Source organism: Scyliorhinus canicula, chromosome 9 (assembly GCF_902713615.1).
Source record: "Scyliorhinus canicula chromosome 9, sScyCan1.1, whole genome shotgun sequence".
In the NCBI taxonomy this organism is placed as follows: Eukaryota; Metazoa; Chordata; class Chondrichthyes; order Carcharhiniformes; family Scyliorhinidae; genus Scyliorhinus; species Scyliorhinus canicula.
Window position 1 is genome coordinate 88,428,030 of NC_052154.1, and position 15,427 is coordinate 88,443,456.

Below are 15,427 nucleotides of genomic sequence, written 5' to 3' on the forward strand. Positions count from 1 at the left end.
TGGAGTTTGTGCATTCTCCCAGTGTCTGCATGGGTTTCCTCCGGGTGCTCTGGTTTCCTCCCATAGTCCAAAGATGTGCAGGTTAGGTGATTTGGCAATGCTAAATTGCCCTTAGTGTCCAAAGTAGTGTAGGTTAGATTAATGGGTTAATGGGATAGGTGGGGGAGTGAGTTGGGTGAAGTACTCTTTCAGAGAGTTAGTGCAGACTTGATGGGTGAATGGCCTCCTTCTGCACTGTAGGGATTCTATGATTCTATGAAATCTGCTATCTTTACCTGGCCTATATGCTCTTAACTGCTCCCTGCAAGGGAAATGAGGGATGGACAATAAATGCAGGCTCAGCCAGCGATACCCACATCCCATGAATGAACTTTTAAAAACTCAAAATCCTCTGTTGGGCAATCCTGTCTGTTGTCTTGTGCACAGACATTTCAAAATGGTGGTCCATTTTGGCAGCCTTTGGCCGGGTCGGAATTACTGCGTGTGGCCCTAGGAAAGGACCAACGTGGATTGGTTGTACATATTGGCTATTTGCCATCATACGTCTTGCAGCAGCAATCTCCATGTGTGTCCCCAAAGTTTGTAAATGAGCAGAGTACGGCCAGTGACTGCTCCGGTCATGCCGCTCAACGAGTCATTTTGGCAGGGCGGAACTGTAGTCACCTGGGACCATCATCATATGATACAAACAACAGGCTAAATTGGTGCCACCACTGCTACTGTGTTGTAGAATGTGTTAGGTCTGGATTCTAGCAAGGGAAACGTATCAGGGTATCTATTTAAAAACTAATTTATTTACAATACTTACAGTATGCCCATAGTGAGTTGTCTGCAAGGTACATCACCACTTAGGGCTGCCTATCTACTCCTTTACTCAGTATGCGGCTACCTGAAGTGAGTGCCATTGCATTCTGTGCCCCACAGACAAACATATCCATTCTGTTCACCACATGACCTGCAGCAGTTCATAAAGGTAGACATAGAACAGTACAGCACAGAACAGGCCCTTCGGCCCTCAATGTTGTGCCGAGCCATGATCACCCTACTCAAACCCACATATCCACCCTATACCCATAACCCAACAACCTTACTTTTTTATTAGGACACTACGGACAATTTAGCATGGCCAATCCACCTAACCCGCACATCTTTGGACTGTGGGAGGAAACCGGAGCACCCGGAGGAAACCCACGCAAACAGGGGGAGGACGTGCAGACTCCACACAGACAGTGACCCAGCCGGGAATCGAACCTGGGACCCTGGAGCTGTGAAGCATTTATGCTAACCACCATGCTACCCTGCTGCCCTAAATCCCAGAGGGGGGGATCTCCCCCCTACCCCCAATCCCAGAGGGGGGGGATCCCCCCCTCTGGGATTGGGGGGATTGGGATGGTAGCTCACCATCACCTTCTCAAAGACCATTTTGGGATGATCAATAAATGCTGGGGTTGTCACATCTCATGAATAGATTTACTGGGATAATTGCATGGCTAACGACCTTCAGTTAGGAGTAGATGTGAGTGAAACTGGAGCTTTTCTAATTCGAACAAATTAAGTAAAGGAGAGACCGAATAGATATATTTATTACTATGAGATGTTTTCATTCAGCAACACCTTTTATCTATGTGAAAGTTTATTTGCCATCTAACCGGCTAATCTGCAAATGTTCTAATGTATACTTCTTCCAAAGGGTTATCAGTGCTCTGCAGCTATAAATAAACTTTTCAAAGAGAATCAGATGGGTAGATATTGGAAATGAAAATGTGACCGCTTCACGACTGGCTCCCGGCTCCTGCATCGACTCCTCCCGGCCGCCAGAGGGCGGCAGAGGCATGTCACGCATGCGCGACCCCAACAACGGGCCTTACAAGATTTACGGGACTACAGTTCCCGGCATGCCCGGCTGGATTTCCCCGGCGCCCCCCGCGGCAGCTCCAGTCACGTGAAAGAGTTACCCCCCCTCCCTCGCGCATCATGTGACAGATCCCAGTCAGAGCCAGAGCTGTGAGAGTGGGGGTGGCGCGTTTACCCGGAACGACCCGGCAACTTTCTCAGGTAATTGGGTTAACCGTGTTGGGGGACGGTGAAGGGTCCCTCCCTGAAGTTGGGGGAGGGGTCCTCTCCCTGGAGCTGGGGGGAGGGACCCTCCTTGGAGTTGGGGAAGGGATCCTCCTTGGAGTTGGGGAAGGGATCCCTCTGCAGTGGGATGTGTGTCTCCCCCTGGGATTGACGTGGGGTCCCTCTGGGATTGGGGGTAGGGGGGAGATCCCCCCCTGGGATTGGGGGTAGGGGGAGATCCCCCCCCCGGGATTGGGGGTAGGGGGGAGATCCCCCCCCCCCCCTGGGATTGGGGGTAGGGGGGAGATCCCCCCCTCTGGGATTGGGGGTAGGGGGGAGATCCCCCCCTCTGGGATTGGGGGTAGGGGGAGATTCCCCCCCCTTGGGATTGGGGGTAGGGGGGAGTTTCCCCCCTCTGGGATTGGGGGTAGGGGGGGAGTTTCCCCCCCTCTGGGATTGGGGGTAGGGGGGAAGTTCCCCCCCTCTGGGATTGGGGGGGGGGGAGTTCCCCCCCCTCTGGGATTGGGGGTAGGGGGGGAGTTCCCCCCCTCTGGGATTGGGCGTAGGGGGGGAGTTCCCCCCCTCTGGGATTGGGGGTAGGGGGGGAGTTCCCCCCCTCTGGGATTGGGGGTAGGGGGGGAGTTCCCCCCCTCTGGGATTGGGGGTAGGGGGGGGAGTTCCCCCCCTCTGGGATTGGGGGTAGGGGGGGGAGTTCCCCCCCTCTGGGATTGGGGGTAGGGGGGGGAGTTCCCCCCTCTGGGATTGGGGGTAGGGGGGGGGAGTTCCCCCCCTCTGGGATTGGGGGTAGGGGGGGGAGTTCCCCCCCTCTGGGATTGGGGGTAGGGGGGGGGAGTTCCCCCCTCTGGGATTGGGGGTGGGGGGGGGAGTTCCCCCCTCTGGGATTGGGGGTAGGGGGGGGGAGTTCCCCCCCTCTGGGATTGGGGGTAGGGGGGGGAGTTCCCCCCCTCTGGGATTGGGGGTAGGGGGGGGGAGCTCCCCCCCTCTGGGATTGGGGGCAGGGGGGGGAGTTCCCCCCCTCTGGGATTGGGGGTAGGGGGGGAGTTCCCCCCCTCTAGGACTGGGGGTAGGGGGGGGAGTTCCCCCCCTCTAGGACTGGGGGTAGTTCCCCCCTCTAGGACTGGGGGTGGGGGGGGGAGTTCCCCCCCTCTAGGACTGGGGGTAGGGGGGGGAGTTCCCCCCCTCTAGGACTGGGGGTAGGGGGGGGGAGTTCCGCCCTCTAGGACTGGGGGTGGGGGGGGGGGGAGTTCCCCCCTCTAGGGGTGGGGGGGGGGAGGTTCCCCCCCTCTAGGACTGGGGGTAGGGGGGGGAGTTCCCCCCTCTAGGACTGGGGGTAGGGGGGAGTTCCCCCCCCTTTGGGATTGGGGGTAGGGTGGAGTTCCCCCCCTCTGGGATTGGGGGTAGGGGTCCCTTTGGGATTGATGCTTTGACAGTTGGATGGTTTGGCTGTTTTTGTGAGAGTTTGGTGCTTTTGCAGCTTTATGACCTGCCCTTCAATGACCGATGAATGCATCAGAATTTTCAATGCTTCCTCACTTTTATGTAGGAATTAGGAGGAGGCTACTCGGCCCCTCAATGCTACTTCACCATTGAATAAGGTTCTGGCTGATCTGATTGAAACCTCAACTGCACATTCCCACCTTCCCCTGATAACCCCCCATTCCCTCGCATTCAGTCACTCTGCCTTAAAATAGCCCAAGATTCTGCTTTCAGGAAGAGATTTTCAGACTCCTAATAGGAGGAAGAAAAACCTCATCTCCGTCTTAAACGAGTGAACCCTGATATCTAAATCGTGACCCCGAGTTCTAGTTTCTCCTACAAGAGGAAGCATCCTCTCTACATCCACCCTCTCAGTAACCCCCTCAGGATCGTCTGTGTTTCCATCAAGTCGCCTCTTACTTTCCTGTCCAACTTTTCCTCATAAGACAACCCACCCATTTCATTTTACTCCTCGCATCTTTTTTAAATGATTAATTTTCCTGCGAGGTAGATTTTGATATCAGTTGTCGAGTTAGTGATTGTAATTTGGGAATCTGAGTGGCCTGGAGAGTGTAACTGTTTAAAGTTGCAGCGATCATGTGCTGGTGACCAGTTCACATTGCACAAACTGTAGAGATAGGAATCACGTGTTTGCTCACATGCTTCGGGTGGGATGTAAGAGGCTTATTTATTGTGTTCATTAGTAAGAAAACTTGGACTCTGTAGCAACTTTCAGTGTGTTAAAGTCTTAATAATCAATTAAGTAGTTTTAAAGTCACTTGAATAGAAGGAATCTGCAGCTAATTGCATCAGCAAGATTGTACAAATGGCAATGTCAGGTTACCTGCTTTTGACAGTTGAGGGATAAATATTGACCAGTTCACTGGAGGGCTAACAATCCTGTTTTCTTCCAAAGAGGAGTTATGTGCTCACGTCTCAGGAATGGGACTTGAACTGATGCTGTTCAGACTTGGAGGTGACAGTGTCGCCCACTGAGCCAAGGTGATACTGTTCATGGAACATACAGTGCAGAAGGGGGCCATTCGGCCCATCGAGTCCGCACCGGCCTTTGGAAAGAGCACCCTACCCAAGCCCACATGTCTACCCTATCCCTGTAACCCAGTAACCCCCACTTAACCTTTTTGGGCACCAAGAGCAATTTAGCATGGCCAATCCACCTAACCCGCACATCTTTGGACGGTGGGAGGAAATTGGAGCACCCGGAGAAAACCCACGCAGACACGGGGAGAACGTGCAGACTCCGCACAGGCAGTGACCCAAGCCAGGGCTTGAATCTAGGACCTCAGAGCTGCGAAGCAACTGTGCTAACTAGTATGCCACCATGCTGAAGCAAAATATTGCTTCACCTGGGGCAATGCAGGTTAAGCAAGCACAGGGACGAGTGGGGAATAGCTTGCTGCAAGCCAAAACACTAGCAGAGGATTGCTGACCACACGCCAATGGAGGGTAGAATGTTGGAGAGCAGCTAGGAACATTGAAATATGTCTAACGGAAACAGAGGCATGGATGAGTGCTTCCACAGCATATAAACTGAGACAGGAATAAGGTCAGACAATGCTGTCGATGTATAGACAATCGTAGCAATGGCAATTGTAGCGATGGCACAAATACGAGGTGCAAGTTCACCACAGGATTAAGTGTCGCGATGGAGATAGTTGACCGCTTCAGATTCCTAGGTGTGCACCTCTTAGGATTAGTACAAGATAAATGGAACCACACGAGAGCAGTCTAACCAACTAAACAGTAGTGAAGACATGTCGGAGGAGGATGCTGGTCAACCGTGTCAAAGTCTGCCGGCAAGTTTCATTTGAAAGTTTGATAAGAGCACTTTTGGACTTTAGCTGGGGCAGAAGCTTGATTGCAGGGTTCAGGCATGAGTTCCAAGAAAGATGAGAACAGATTCGGCAGGCGACAACGTGCTCATGGGCTTGGGAGAGAAAAGGGAGGTTGGTGATGGGACGTTAGCTAGTAAATATGGATGGATCATGGTTTGTTTGTGGGTGGGGAAGAAAGAGCAATGATAACAGCAGGTTTAAAGATGACAACAACTTGAGAGAACAGTTTACAAACTTAGCCAGGAAATTTGGGTGATCCAACAGTTCAGTGGGAACAGGACAGAGCACAGGAGATGACTTGCATGGTTCAGACATGGACAAAAGAGCTGACCGGGGCAGCACAGTCGCACAGTGGATAATACAGCCGCTTCACAGCTCCAGGGTCCCAGGCCCGACTCCCAGTCTGAGACACTGTGTAGAGTCTGCACGTTCTCCCAGTGTCTGTGTGGGTTTCCTCCCACAAGTCCCGAAAGGCGTGCTGTTAGGCATTTTGGGCATTCTGAATTTTCCCTCTGTCTACCCGAACAGGCGCCGGAATGTGGTGACTAGGGGCTCTTTACAGTAACTTCATTGCAGTGTTAATGTAAGCTATTGAAAGAGTTGTTTTAGTGGTTTATAATTAGGGTGGGCGATTAACCTGGCATCATGTTCTTTGTTTTAACAGTCTCTGTCCCCATCTATTTTATTTTAGATGCTGAGGCTGAATAAGTGAAGAGGAAGTCTGTGCTTTTCACTTCTCCATGGATGCTTCGAAGGTTTGGAGCCTGTTGTAGTTTAAGCTGTTGGCAGCTTTGCCTTGCTGGGTGGTCTGACTAAGAGCTCAGGTTGTGGCTTCTCCTGTTTGGTTGAAGCTGCAGACAGTGTGTGTGGATGGCCTTCTGCGAAGTCACAGTGAACAATGACCGGCGGGATTGGAGCTGGACTGAGGAGGCCGGGGAAAAGACCAGTCTCCTGCAGAACCCGTTGACCACCGAGCGGCCGAGGGTCAACAGGAAGCGGGAAGGCAGCACGTCGGCCTTCGGGGCTGTGTTCATCGTGGTAAACGCAGCACTCGGCGCTGGGCTGCTCAACTTTCCCTATGCCTTCTTCGTGGCTGGGGGAGTGGTGTCCGGAATCATCTTGCTGCTGGTGAGTTGGGTAACGTCTGGCCGCTCAATCTCCATGGGGTTTGGTCCTGGCGCTCTCGTTCTGTGCCTTTCCCAGTCGCATCTGTGCTATGGACAAGAGGCTGAGAGTGAATGAGTGACTCCGCAGAGAATGCCAGAAATGGCAGAGTGTGAGATGTCAGTCTGCTCTGGTGCCTGCTCTGCCCATGTGCTGCTTAACAGGAGCACGGGACAATGGACAGAATGTCAATCTGAAGACGCCTGAATGGATCCTTGAAGGAGAACACCTGGTTTCTGCTTCACTCCAGCACATTCCCCCATCCCAATTTTAACCAGGAATTCTAGCCTTTGTACAACAATGAGAGAACCACAAGTGTTTAATGTGGGGTGAATGTTGACATCTGATATTGTCCCTATCACCCCAGTGACTGGTCTGCCATTGTTAGCTTCACAGCTCCAGGGTCCCAGGTTCGATTTCCCGCTGGGTCACTGTCCCGAGTCTGCACGTTCTCCCCGTGTCTGCATGAGTTTCCTCCGGATGCTCCGGTTTCCTCCCACAATCCAAAAGACATGCAGGTTAGGTGGATTGGCCATGATAAATTACCGTTAGTGACCAAAAAAAAAGGTTAGGAGGGGTTATTGGGTTACAGGGATAGGGTAGAAGTGAGACCTTACGTGGGTCGGTGCAGACTCAATGGGCCGAATGGCCTCCTTCTGCACTGTATGTTCTATGTAGACCATTCAGCCCATAGAGCTTGGCATATGAACAGACCTGATCTTGGGTTTCAACTCTATTTTCCTTCTTGCTCCGCATATCCCCCGAGAAGCCAAAAACCTGTTTATCGCCGCCTGAAATATATTCAATGATGGAGCACCCACAACCCTCAGGGGTAAAGAACCCCAAAGACTCACAACCCTTTGAGGGAAGAAATTTTTCCTCATCTCAGTCCTAAATGACTGGCCCCTTACCCTGTGACTGTACCCCCATCCTTACGTGTTCTAGTTTCCCCGACCAGAGGAAACAACCTCTGTCTACCCTGTCAATCTCCTTCAGAATCCTGAATGTTTCCAGTAAACCATCTCTCATTCTTCTAACCTCCATAAAATATTGATGCAATTTACTCAGCCTCCCATCAGAGGGGCTGCATGTGGCGCAGTGGTTAGCACTGTGACTGTGGCGCTGAGGACCCGGGTTCGAACCCTGGCCCTGGGTCGCTGTCCGTGTGGAGTTTGTACATTCTCCCCATGTTTGCATGGGTTTCATCCCCACAACCCAAAGATGTGCAGGGCAGGTGGATTGGCCATGCTAAATCGCCCCATTTTAGGGAAAAAAAAATAATTGCGTACTCTAACTTTAAAAAAATAACTGAAAAAAAAATCAGAAGACAATCCTCTCATCCCAGGGTCCAATCTAGTGAACCTTTATCCTTCCTTAGATATGAGACCAAACTGTTCCTTCACTGTCGCTGGGTCAAAATCCTGTAACTCCCTCCCTATCAGCACTGTGGGTGTACCTACACCTTCAGGGACTGTAGCAGTTCAAGACGGCAGCTCACCACCACCTTCTTGAGGGAAATTGGGGATGGGCAACAAATACTGGCCGAGCCAGCAACGCCTGCAACCCTTAAATGAATAAAATAATTGATATTGAGCAACAAGAGAGAAAGGAGCCATTGGTCTGCTCAAAACAGTTTAAGAAATGTCTCAGAGCGTGAGAGATTTTTGAGGGGGGGGTAGGGAGAATTGCAGCGATGAATGGCAGGCTGACGATGGTGGAAGGAAGGAAGTTGGGGATAGAAATGAGAGTTGGGAGAATGCAGAGTTCTCAAAGTGACGTAGCACTGGAGCATGTGAGGAGCTTACCGAGATGGTGAGAAGTGAAACCGTTGAGTTGAACAATGCTGCGTCTTTCTTTTCAGTTCTCTTCCCCTGCCCCCTGGCGTTTTGCCAACTGACTTAATTCTGTGTCATCTGCTTACTAACCATCCAGTACTCTGTGACTCTTATATTGTACCCAACCCCATACTTTGAAAAGCTGTCGCTGGAGTTTTACTCCGGGGATTTCACCTTTGGATGAAGTAAGGCCTGTGTTTGATTTCTTGCAGTGTTTAGTGTTGTTCATCATCGCTGGGCTGGTGATTCTGGCATACTGCTCGCAGGTCAGCAACAAGGCCACTTACCAGGAGGTGGTGCGGGCAGCCTGCGGGCAAGTGGTTGGCACAATCTGCGACGTCCTCATCGCTGTTTACACCTTTGGTACCTGCATCGCATTCTTAATCATCATCGGAGATCAGCTGGATATGAGTGAGTGAGCGCGGAGCGGCACGTTAGCCCCTCAGCTTGAAGGGCAGCGGGCAGACAGCAGTTTGAAAGATGGGGCGGGGTCTGGGCCATTGGGTGAAAGTCTGATCGAGCCGTGGGGGGGTAGTCTGTGATACGAGTTCACAGCCTCAGCCCAATCCCCCAACAGACCCACAGTAGACAATCGTCGAATTGTGCAGTAAAGTAGGCCACTCGGTCCATCTGTGTGCTGGATTTTGTAAAAAGCTATCCAATTACGCCCACTGTCCTGCTCCTTCCCCAAAGTGCTGACATTTACTTTTTAAAATATTCATCCGTTCTCCTTTCACTCTGGTCCTTTTGCCAGTGACTTTAACTCCGTGTCCGCCCGGTTACTGACTCTCCTCTCATGGTGAACAATTACTCCTTATTCACTCCGTCACAACTGGGGGAACCAGACCATGCACTTCGGCTGGGCAACTCCTCGTCTCTCAGTAACTCGTGTCCCAACAGTTTTCCGGATTTTCAACTCGGCTGAGGCCCTTTCCCTTCACCGCGTCCCTCAGGTTCAATTTACTGTCAGCAAAAAAGAAAACTCAGACCCTGGGAGTGTTGGGGGTGGGGTGGGGGGAGGGGGGGGGGGGGGGGAGGGTGGCGGGGGGGCAGTTCTGCTCTGGATTCTTGAGCAATGGCTGCCACTGTTGTTGGACAGCCAGGAAGAGCAGGACTTCGGTCCACCGGTGTGTGGGGGGGGAGGGGTGTTACCACAACCTTTTTGGCACCAACGGCTCCATTGCTGATCATGTTCTTGCGGCGCCCAGCTACTGGCCCAGCTCACTTGATGACACGGCGCGTACCCTTCAACCCAGCCTGCTGCCACTGCTCTGTACCCGCTCCACCTATCAGCCCCCTTCCTTATTAAAATTTTTTTTTTTTAGAGTAGCCAATGATTTTTCTTTTCCAATGAAGGGGCAATTTAGCGTGGCCAATCCATCTAATCTGCACATCTTTGGGTTGTGGGGGTGAAACCCACGCAGACATGGAGCGAATGTGCAAACTCCACACGGACAGTGACCCAGGGCCGAGTTGGAAGCTGGATCCTCGGCGCCGCCAGCCCCCCCTCCTTGACAATCCCGCAGACTCCCGTTCTGGAACTCGCCATCCCCGATGTAATATCCGTGTGCCTGCCGGGAACTGCCAGTCACTTTGGAGGTTAGGCTGGCCTCTCCCATCGGCCCTGTTGGCCTGTAGAGCAGCCCACTGGAATGTTCATAGCAGACATCGGGATTGCACAATTCATCTTCGACTAAACTTTAAACTGAGATTATTGATTAGTGAAGTCAATCTGGCGATTGCCGTAGAAGCCTATCTTGGTTCACTGATGTCTTTTAGGGAAGATATCTGCTGCCCGTACCCGGTCTAGCCTACATGTGACTCCAGACCCACTGCCCTGTGGTTGCCTTATGAAGTGTCCCAGCCAAGAGGCTCGGTTCAAGGGCAATTAGAGATGGGTAACAAATTCTGGCCTTGCCGGCGACACCCACATCCACAGAACCATAAAAAACGTATGGCACAGAAAGAGGTCAAGAGGTCATTCAGCCACCTTTCTAATCCCAATTTCCAGCAAGACTTAAATAAAAAAAATCATCAATAAGGAGAGGCTAGGGGTATGAATTGTAACCCAAACATCGAATAATTAAGATGCATCTCTTGCCACGGACAAATGTAGATGTTTGAGGAAATGTTATTCACTGATAAATGGTAAATGCGATCCTCCAGCTGCATGCTAATGTAATCTGTTCATGTGTTCAACTGTACCGAACAGGCTGGATTGCTGACAGCGCTCTTCTGACTTAACTCATTCATAATTACTGTAATTTCATAGAATCTCTACAGTGCAGAAGGAGACCATTTGGCCCATCAAGTCTGCACCGATCCTCTGAAAGAGTACTCCACCCAAACTCACTCCCCCGCCCTTTCCCAATAATCCCTTATTACACATCCTTTTTTTGGACACAAAGGGGCAATTTAGTACGGGCAATCCATCCAACGTGCACATCTTTGGACTGTGGGAGGAAACCGGAGCACCCGGAGGAAACCCACACAGACACGGGGAGAAAGTGTAAACTCCACACAGACAGTCACCCGAGCCGGAATTGAACCCGGGTCCCTGGAGTTGTGAGGCAGCAGTGCTAACCACTGTGTCACTCTTTCACGCATATTGTTTGTGCTGAAGTGAAGTATCATGCAATGTGTAAAATTAAAGCAGGATTGAAATGGTTTCTTGAAGGCCTGAAGTGTGCTGCCTGGTTTTACATGAATCAATCGGCAATGTGGCTGATCCATTGTAAAATTCAGAACAAAAGCAAAATACTGCAGATGCTTTCTCTCTCTCTCTCTCTCTCTCTCTCGCTGACTATTTCCAGCATTTTCTGTAAAACCAAACATGATTATCAATTTGTGCCCACGGTTGAGCTGTTATTGATCCACCAGCCCTGCACTGTATAATTAAGCCGCGTTGTGCAATATGTCAGGTTGTCAAAGTGCAGATAAAGGCATTACAATAATCACATTGTTTGTCAGTTGGTGTTGGCAGTTTGAATGCAAAGTTTTTGGACACAAAATAAAAATGAGCCTGGACATTGGTGAGGAACTTGCTTTGTACGACAGGAGAGACTCTCTCTGCGCCCCTGCTTCACTCGCTGTCCCCTAAATCTAAATTACTGTCGAGAACTCTGACAATTGGAAGTGAAATATTCTATATAGAGAAGGCCCTGAATGCTTTCCTTTGTTTTGCAGTAATTGGGGCATTCATGCACACACCCAAGGGAGATACTTCAGCCAAAGGCCACTGGTATAGTGACCGCAAGTTCACCATCTCGGTCACCTCTATTCTGGTCATCCTCCCCCTCTCCATCCCTAAAGAGATTGGATTCCAGAAATATGCCAGGTAAGTGTTTCCACCAGCTTGATCTATTGGGTGAAATGTGCTGTGCGACCCCGTTGTTGAATCCTCCGCTCACGCCAGGGCATGTGGGTTTGAGGGACAGTTGCAAAAAGATAGAACATTTGTACCATTCACGTTGTCTCGTTTGTCAATAATGATGAGGGGTTTTTGTCCCTGCTAACGTAACCTAATCCCCACGTTGTGAGAGGAAATGATTCTCACAATCTCAGACTTGCCTTTCAGAAGCCTCTCTGCCAGACAGGCGAATCAGAGAGACTCTCATCACCAACTCCCATTTTGGGCATTTATTCTGAGGGGTTACTCGCCATTTCCCACTTTACCCACTTTTTATTAGAAGTTCTTTATCTTCCAATGCTGCCTTCCTTTGCCAAGATATTCTTCCTCAACTTGTGCACCGATTCATTACTCATCCTCTTGTGACCCTAGATTCCAAAGTTATCCCCTGGCTGCTCTCCTCGATTTTTTCCTCCCATCTTTTCGCTCCCATTTTCCCACCATCAGTTAACTTGACAAATTGCCTGCTTTAATTCCCCTTTGCACTCTTGTCTTGAACAAGTCCAGGGGGATCATTGATTTCTTCATCTCGAGCGGTTGAGGCCTTTGGTGTGGCTGCCTCTCTGATGTTGGCCATTCCCTGCTTCTCATTGCTACCCCCCCACATCCCGTACTCCATCTTGTGATTTTTGCTTCCTTCATCTCCCGCCAGCCTTTTCAAAGCTTGTTTCTTCAAGACTCGCTTTGATCTCCATTCCTCTCTGCTCATCCTCCTTCCCATGAACTGCCTTTCCTGCCCATGTGGTTGGGCGCTGTTCCCCTTTAAAATCTAGTATCGCTACCTCAGCCTGTCATCAATCCTCTCAACTGCCATTAAATCTCTAGCCTCACTTGTCCAATGTCTTCCAGGTGTCATTGCCGTGTCTGTTGCAAGGCTCATGTCCACAGTTCCCTGTTGCTTCATGAGCAGATCTTTCCAGCTCTTCGTACGGGTCTAACACTAACTCCAGTTAGTTTCTGCAAAGTGAACTTTGGGGGCCTCACGGTAGCATGGTGGTTAGCATCAATGCTTCACAGCTCCAGGGTCCCAGGTTCGATTCCCGGCTGGGTCACTGTCTGTGTGGAGTCTGCACGTCCTCCCCGTGTGTGCGTGGGTTTCCTCCAGGTGCTCCGGTTTCCTCCCACAGTCCAAAGATGTGCGGGTTAGGTGGATTGGCCATGCTAAATTGCCCGTAGTGTAAGGTTAATGGGGGGATTGTTGGGTTACGGGTATACGGGTTACGTGGGTTTAAGTAGGGTGATCATTGCTCGGCACAACATCGAGGGCCGAAGGGCCTGTTCTGTGCTGTACTGTTCTATGTTCTATGTTCTATGTGTTTTTCTGTTTTTTTTTCTTGTATAAGCTGGGAAATTGCTCCAAACTACAGTTTGCAATAACCAACTGACTACTTTGAAACGATGATCGTTGCCATCCATACACATCCCAGTCTGGTCCCTCCTCCCAGAACTGCCGCAACTGCTGTTCCTGTGGACCTTGGGAAAAGCCAGTGCCTGCTTTGCGACTGCATGCGTGTTTAGCAAAGATTGAAATTGCGAGATTTGAAGCGTGAGATCATGAACAAGGTTCAAAAATCACAATGGTTGTGATGAATTTGTTTTCTAAACTAAATTTAGAGTGTCCAATTCTTTTTTTTTTTCAAATTAAGGGGCAATTTAGCGTGGCCAGTCCCCTTACCCCGCACATCATTTGAGTTGTGGGGGCGAAACCCACGCAGACATGGGAAGAATGTGCAGATTCCACACGGACAGTGACCCATGGCCGGGATCGAGCCTGGGTCCTCAGAGCCGTAGGCAGCAGTGCTAAGCACTGCGCACCGTGCCACCCATAGTTGTGATGAGTTTGTGAGAATTGTCAAGTCTGAGGTATCTGAAATAAAAAGGGGACCATTCTTGTGAACTCCCATCCCTTCCAATAGCAGCCCAACAAGTTTCTAAAGGGATGTTGAATATCATATACATAATAATCTTGTCACAAGTAGGCTAACATCAACACTGCAGTGAAGTTACTGTGAAAAGCCCCTGGTCACCGCATTGCGGTGCTAGTTCGGGTACACTGGGGGAGAATTCAGAATGTCTAATTCACCTAACAGCACGCCTTTCGGCACTTCTGAGAGGAAACCGGAGCACCCGGGGGAAACCCACGCAGACACGGGGAGAATGTGCAGACTCCGCACAATGACCCATGCGGGAATCGAACCTGGGACCCTGGAGCTGTGAAGCAACAGTGCTAACCACTGTGCTACTGAGATGCCTAAAACTTCAAAGCAAAGATTTCTATTGGAGCTTTATATTTAAGGCAGATCTACAGGAGGATGCTCAAAGTTAATGTTGGACCTGTTTTGATTATCTTCTCTCTCTCTCTCTCTCTAGTACCCTGAGTGTGCTGGGGACTTGGTACGTGACCATCGTAGTTATCATTAAGTACATCTGGCCAGATCAAGGTATCATTGTCGGAGAAATCCCAACCCAGTAAGTGCTAAGGCATCTCATCACCGATGCTAATTTAACGAGGAAGACTCTTCCACTCTTGTGTTGCTCATGGATTTATTTTGGCTCAGGGCATGATTTCAATGGTGCCGAGGTCACCAGCACATGGTGACAACCCGCGCCCCCCCTGGGTGACCCACCTCTCCCCCCTTTGTGGCTCCCCCTGCCACCCCTGGGTGACTCCCCCCCCCCCCCCACCCCCCCGGGTGGCTGTGGGGGGGGGGGGGAGTGGAGCAGCGTACTGGCGCACCAGCTTCGGAAGCGAGATGCGGCTAGGGAGATTAGGGGAGGGAATGTGGTGCGAAGCGGGGTAGGCATCAATGGGGTCTTCAGGGACTTCTATGAGAAACTGTATCGGTCCGAACCCCCACTGGAGGAGGGGGAGATGGGGCGTTTTATGGGCCGGCTGAGATTCCCGAGTGTGGAGGAGGGACAGGTGGAGGGACTGGGGCGCCGGTTGGGCTGGAGGACTTGGTCAAAGGGATAGGGAACATGCAGTCGGGGAAGGTGCCGGGGTCGGATGGGTTCCCGATCGAATTCTATAAGATGTATGCAGACCTGTTGGGCCCCCTGTTGGTTAGGACCTTTAACGACCTTTAACGAGCCTCCGACGATGTCTCGGGCGCTGATTTCCTTGATCCTTAAGCGGGACAAGGATCCCCTGCAGTGTGGGTCATACAGGCCCATCTCACTCTTAAATGTGGACGCCAAGTTGTTGGCGAAGATTTTAGCCACGAGGATAGAGGACTGTGTGCCGCAGGTTATTCACGAGGATCAAACGGGGTTCGTGAAAGGTAGGCAGTTGAATACTAACATACGGAGGCTATTGAATGTTATAATGATGCCGGCGGTGGAAGGGGAGGCGGAGATAGTGGTGGCGATGGACGCGGAGAAGGCCTTCGATAGGATGGAGTGGGGTACTTGTGGGAAGTGCTGAAAAGGTTCGGGTTCAGGGAGGGGTTTGTCAGGTGGGTGAGGCTGCTATATGAGGCCCCGGTGGCGAGTGTGGCCACGAATAGGAGGAGGTCGGAGTATTTTTGGCTATACTTGGGACGAGGCAGGGGTGTCCCCTCTCCCCTCTGCTTTTTGCGCTAGCAATTGAACCCCTGGCCATGGCGTTG

General features: G+C 51.1%; 1 protein-coding gene across 1 annotated transcript in view; it reads left to right on the plus strand.

Annotated features, from left to right (window-relative positions):
* The first annotated feature begins 1,942 nt into the window (after nucleotides 1–1,942).
* slc38a7 (solute carrier family 38 member 7) overlaps nucleotides 1,943–15,427 on the plus strand; it is a 59,482-nt gene continuing 45,997 nt past the window's right edge. The window contains exons 1-5 of the mRNA XM_038806008.1: nucleotides 1,943–2,055; nucleotides 6,103–6,539; nucleotides 8,623–8,821; nucleotides 11,597–11,747; nucleotides 14,190–14,288. Coding sequence (XP_038661936.1) covers nucleotides 6,282–6,539; nucleotides 8,623–8,821; nucleotides 11,597–11,747; nucleotides 14,190–14,288 — 707 coding nt within the window. The 5' untranslated portion in view covers nucleotides 1,943–2,055; nucleotides 6,103–6,281. The remainder of the gene's footprint in view (nucleotides 2,056–6,102; nucleotides 6,540–8,622; nucleotides 8,822–11,596; nucleotides 11,748–14,189; nucleotides 14,289–15,427) is intronic.